At 42.5% G+C, this 4,881-nt stretch overlaps 1 protein-coding gene across 1 annotated transcript in view; it reads right to left on the bottom strand.

Moving 5' to 3' along the window:
• The window catches only part of LOC104963575 (kinesin-like protein KIF2A), a 6,488-nt gene extending 1,932 nt beyond the window's left edge, over nt 1-4,556 (bottom strand). Inside the window, exons 1-9 of the mRNA XM_010792181.1 lie at nt 3,030-4,556; nt 2,843-2,938; nt 2,694-2,748; nt 2,446-2,608; nt 2,202-2,292; nt 1,781-1,844; nt 1,101-1,192; nt 878-1,020; nt 306-635 (exon numbers count right to left, since the gene is read on the bottom strand). Coding sequence (XP_010790483.1) covers nt 306-635; nt 878-1,020; nt 1,101-1,192; nt 1,781-1,844; nt 2,202-2,292; nt 2,446-2,608; nt 2,694-2,748; nt 2,843-2,938; nt 3,030-3,137 — 1,142 coding nt within the window. The 5' untranslated portion in view covers nt 3,138-4,556. The remainder of the gene's footprint in view (nt 1-305; nt 636-877; nt 1,021-1,100; nt 1,193-1,780; nt 1,845-2,201; nt 2,293-2,445; nt 2,609-2,693; nt 2,749-2,842; nt 2,939-3,029) is intronic.
• Nucleotides 4,557-4,881: the final 325 nt, after the last annotated feature.

Raw genomic sequence — 4,881 nt, forward strand, 5'->3', positions numbered from 1 at the left:
TTTATTGTTAATATTATATATAATACTATTAAGGCATAAGTAGCTTTCAAAAATGCTAAAAATATATGTTAATTGTTCATATTACTGTTCAAAATTATATAATATTATAAAGACAGAAATCACTTTAAAAATGCTTTATATGTTTACTGTTGATATTACTGTTTAATATTGTGATAAGAATGTTTATAACAGAAGACACAATGAATGTAATGAATGACAAACAAAAGATAAATACGCATTTTTTTTAGAAGAATAACTGATTATTAATTATTAATACAAATATATATTAAGAAAATGTATTAAGCTGTATGATTAATTTGTCATATTCTCCATCATCAATTGCAACAGGGGGGCCCCCGCCAGACGATAATACTATATGGGGGTCCTTGGCATGGCAAAAGTTTGGGAACCCCTGGTCTAATCGACAAACCTTGAGGGCCAGCAGGCTCTTGTTGATCTCCGCCCCCTCCAGACGGGTTTGGCGGTCGGCACTCGATGTGTCGGCCCCCCTCTCGTTACCGGCGAGGTCGATGAGGGAGAACTTGCCGTGCATCTTGCCCTTCCTGCGGAGAATGATCTGGAAAACGGCGTGGCTGCGAGATGAGTGGGCGTTGGCTGATGTCTGCCCTGAGGTTCTGGAAGGGAGAGGAAGGACACAGACATATTAACATGGCACAAGGAAGAGCGCACACTAAATAAGAATTGTAGAGGAGGGGAAATGTGAAAAACGCGCTTGACTTTCTTTTCAGTTATCATGGACTATGATGTCATATTCTATTAAGAAACATTCGCAGCCTAGTGACCAACTCATTTCATGCATTAAAAAAAGATCATATCATTATCATTTAACAAACAAAGACAGTTCCTGCTGTGGTACCTGCAGCTGTTGCCCACTTCTATGAGTTTCAGGACCTCCTCTGTGCACTTGACATCCTTCTCCTGGAGTCCCACAACCTGCACCTGCTGCTTCCCATCCTCCAACACCCTCAGCTTAGTTTTACGATTCAGCAGGTCAAACACCTAAGAACACATTTACTTCGTCAGAATTGGTTTTATTTTGGGGGTAAACAAACACAAACAAATGATTACTCATCACTTGCCTTTCCGCTGTAGATTTCAAAGAAGGTTGCGTGCACTTGAAGATCTAACTTCTTGTAGTTGGGTTTCTTCAACATGAGAAATACATCCCGAGCTGCACGGAAGAGACAAGAGATGTTACATTTCACCTAAGCAAGCCAAACCCATCATAATGAAAGATATTGTAAGGCGTAAATAAAGTATATTTACACTTTTACCAACTAGACGGACCACTTTTGGACAAAATGTCTTCTCCATTAAAGGCAGCTCATTGTGGAATAGCCTCCCAACTGAGATACGGGATTGTCCCACTCTCAATAGTTTTAAAGGTCAACTCAAAGAATGGTTGAGAAACAAACAGACGTGCGATCACCGCTAAATGCACTTTAACACCGGGGTATCTCCTCTGGCACTTTACATGTCGTTGCTGCTACATTGTACTGCCATGTGGGAAATACTCGTGTATTCTGCTTTTGCACTTTTTGCATATCATGTATTTTGTTTTTGCTATGTTTGTAAAATGTCTTAAATGTTTTATGTGAGGGACTGCAGATGGAAATGAGCTCAAAGCTAAATCTGGCACTGTTACGCTTGACACATTTGAATGTTTTAAGTGTTCGTCACTGTGCATTGTCCCTGCCAAATAAACGATTAAATGAACTAGAAAACATTAAATCAGCACGAAACGCAACCGCGGACTTACCAGCTAATGCATAAATTCCTTTTGAGCAGTCCTGGTTCTTCCCAGAGAAATCTCCACCCATAGTCTGAAAGACAGAAAACAATATCAGAGTCAGAAACAGGTGTATTACCAGGTAGGAGGAATTTGACTTGGTGTTGTGGTGCATGCATAAAAAGTAAAACAAAAATTCAAAACACAAGATAGAAAACTATTTTAAGAAAACTATAATAACATTACAAAATATAGAAGTATTTAGATTGAAATAGATTTGGTATAAAATATGTGCAGCAATAAAAAAACAAGATATTGTGTAGATTGATGTAATATTATATTATATAGGTAACTCCAAATCATTTCCAAGGGTACAACTCTTAACAGTAGCCGTCGAGTCTGATCCGTAGTAATCCCTTTATTATCGAAGGGGTCTAGGTGTGTAACTCACGTGGGTTTTTCCACTGCCCGTCTGCCCATAGGCAAAGCATGTGGCCATGCCCCTCTCAAAAATGGTCTCCACTAGCGGTCTGGCTGTGAACCTGCAGGATGAGACAGAACACATGTATTCACTGATCCAATGCAAGATATTACATAAATGCACACAATCGAATAAATAGGTCAGTTCCGCATCATCCATGTTTCAAAGCAAATGAAACAGCTCTGTCCGTGTTTCTTGGTTCGTTGTTACAAACCTGTAAACCAACTCATTGGTGGTGCTGTCGTCGAAGGCGTAGTCAAAGCGGAAGGTCTGGTTCTCCAGGTAGCGGGTCAGGTCCACTTTCTGTTTGGGTTCGTGAACCATCACCACGTCCTTACTGGGGACGGTGAGCACATCCAGATCCTTCATGGCCAACTCTGGAACACAGCAGAGGCAAGACGTTTGATATCATTCAGACCTTAACAATAAACAAAACATGTGGTTTCCGAATCAAGAGCTGACCTTTCTTGTTGAGCGGACGTTTCCTCACGCAAACGCATATTCTGTGCTCTTCAATCTGGACGGCGCAACAAAGACGGACATTTTATTAAATTGTTTCTGAGGGTCGAGGTCTACAAATCCAGAGAGAATGAGAAGCTTCATCTACTCACCAGATCTGCCGTGGTCAGGGGCCGGTAGTCCAGGCTGGCTCGGAAATCTCTGATCATGTACATGATCTCGTAGTTAGGGATGGTGGTATCCACCTCCTGAAGGAAGTTAAACAGTGAGGCGCCAGCTTAATAACCATTCCTAGATGTCCACTACATTAAGAGGTCATCAAAATGAATGTAGATGTACCTGAGCTCTCTTCTCTCGTAGCTCCTGCTGCTGAATCCGGCGCCTCTCTCTCTTCTCCTGCAGCTTCTCCACCTCCTTCACGCAGTTTGACTTCCTCCTCGCTGCCATAAAGACAAGACAACAGAAGGAACAGTCACTCTGCTGCCTTTCAAAGGGTAAGCCTTTCTCAGCAAAAGGGTCTCTTCCTCTTTCTTTCTTCTACTTCCTCAGTCCTTTTCCTCGGCTTGAGCTGTATCTCTCTGAGTCTTTCCTGTCTCATGGTAACCCTTCAAACAAAAGGGGAGACTTCAGGCTATTTCCTACAAAGCAGAATACAGAAGTGCTGAGGCACGGAGCAGGGTGCAGCGGCTGGCACACAGTCCCTCCACTACAACACTAGCTTCCTTCTCTAGATATAAACAAAAGGCCTCCACAGTATGTTTACAAATATTCATATATGCCTTCAATCTGCATCTCAACACAACTGGACCAAGAAACTGATATGCACATCACTCACAATCTGAGATATGATCTTTACTGCAATTACGCCAATTCAAATTAGTGGTGGTTTCAAATCAGGTGTGATTAACCAATAATCAACCGGAAGAAGCTTATTCCTAATCTCCCGGGAAAGCACACCCACACATTAGTTTTGTTCCAGGTCAATCACAAAGGCTTAGTTACAATATTAAGAAGAACAGAAATCTGCAAACATGTGATTGCTTGCAGAGATGATCAGAAACAGAGCCATCTGATTGGCCCTGGCACGCTGCACGGCTTCCCTCTGTAAAGCCAAAGCTCTCTAAAACAGTCCTGTTGGCTGCATTCCCCGAGAACCCAGAATATCAGAGCAAAGGGATTAATAATCTGCTCTAATCTGGGAGGAGGAGAGGAGCTGGGTCGGCACCGGGACAGGGCGAGATAAGAGGGATTCAGTTCCATCGCTGTGTCTGGGTTACTCTCTCTAACACGAGGTGGGGGGAACAAGGACCTTCCTCTCCTGAGTTCATCAAATGACAGTTGGAGGGAATAGAGGATGAATAAAAGGGTTATTGTTGCTGTCTGAGCCTTGAGGAGTATCGCACAGAGGAACAGGCTAATCCATGTGTGTGCCTGTGTGTGACTCAGCAGAAGTCAGACAAACCAGCAGCCCAACAATATTTGTTTCTCCCTGTCTAATACCCAGAAAAGCCTGTCTGCTGGAAGGATTGTGTTTGTGCTACTTTACCACCACACCACAGCTTCAAATTGTATTGGACACACAATTTGACTAGAGGACTCTCAGTTTCTATTGGGGGACTGATATTAGAATCACCATTAGACATCGAGGGCAGGGGGAACATGCAGGTGATACATACAAAGCTGTCCAAGATCCTTTCTGGATATCGGCTGATGAGAGGATTCTGTGATAAACACGTGGTCAACAGAAACATGAGATATTACAATTCAACAGATGCTAAACTCCTAGAGAATAGAGTGGTGCAGGAACGAGTCCTAAAACCCGGAAGTGAGTTAGCATTTGACCACTTCCGGTTCCCTCGTCTCAGAATCGATGGTTTTGTTTAACTCGTTTTTGGAAAATAGCTCGAAATAAGGTCTGTGGTTGACACAAAGGTAAGAGACGGATCGCGTTTTGTTCTACGACATTATTCATCAGCAGTGATCCCATTGGTGATTTTTGAAGAGTTGACGTGTCTGGAAAACGATGGTTGTTAACATGTGGCTCAATAGGACTACAGAAGTTGTTGAGGACGTTGTACTTCACTACGCCGAACACGTAAACACTCCCGCTAAGTTTGTTTGGCCCTGCGCTCTAGCAAACTGTTAAAACAAACGCTTCAACTTGTACGATTTAGAATCTGTATTTTTGAAT

Source organism: Notothenia coriiceps, unplaced genomic scaffold (assembly GCF_000735185.1).
Source record: "Notothenia coriiceps isolate Sejong01 unplaced genomic scaffold, NC01 NC01_scaffold00036363, whole genome shotgun sequence".
In the NCBI taxonomy this organism is placed as follows: domain Eukaryota; kingdom Metazoa; phylum Chordata; class Actinopteri; order Perciformes; family Nototheniidae; genus Notothenia; species Notothenia coriiceps.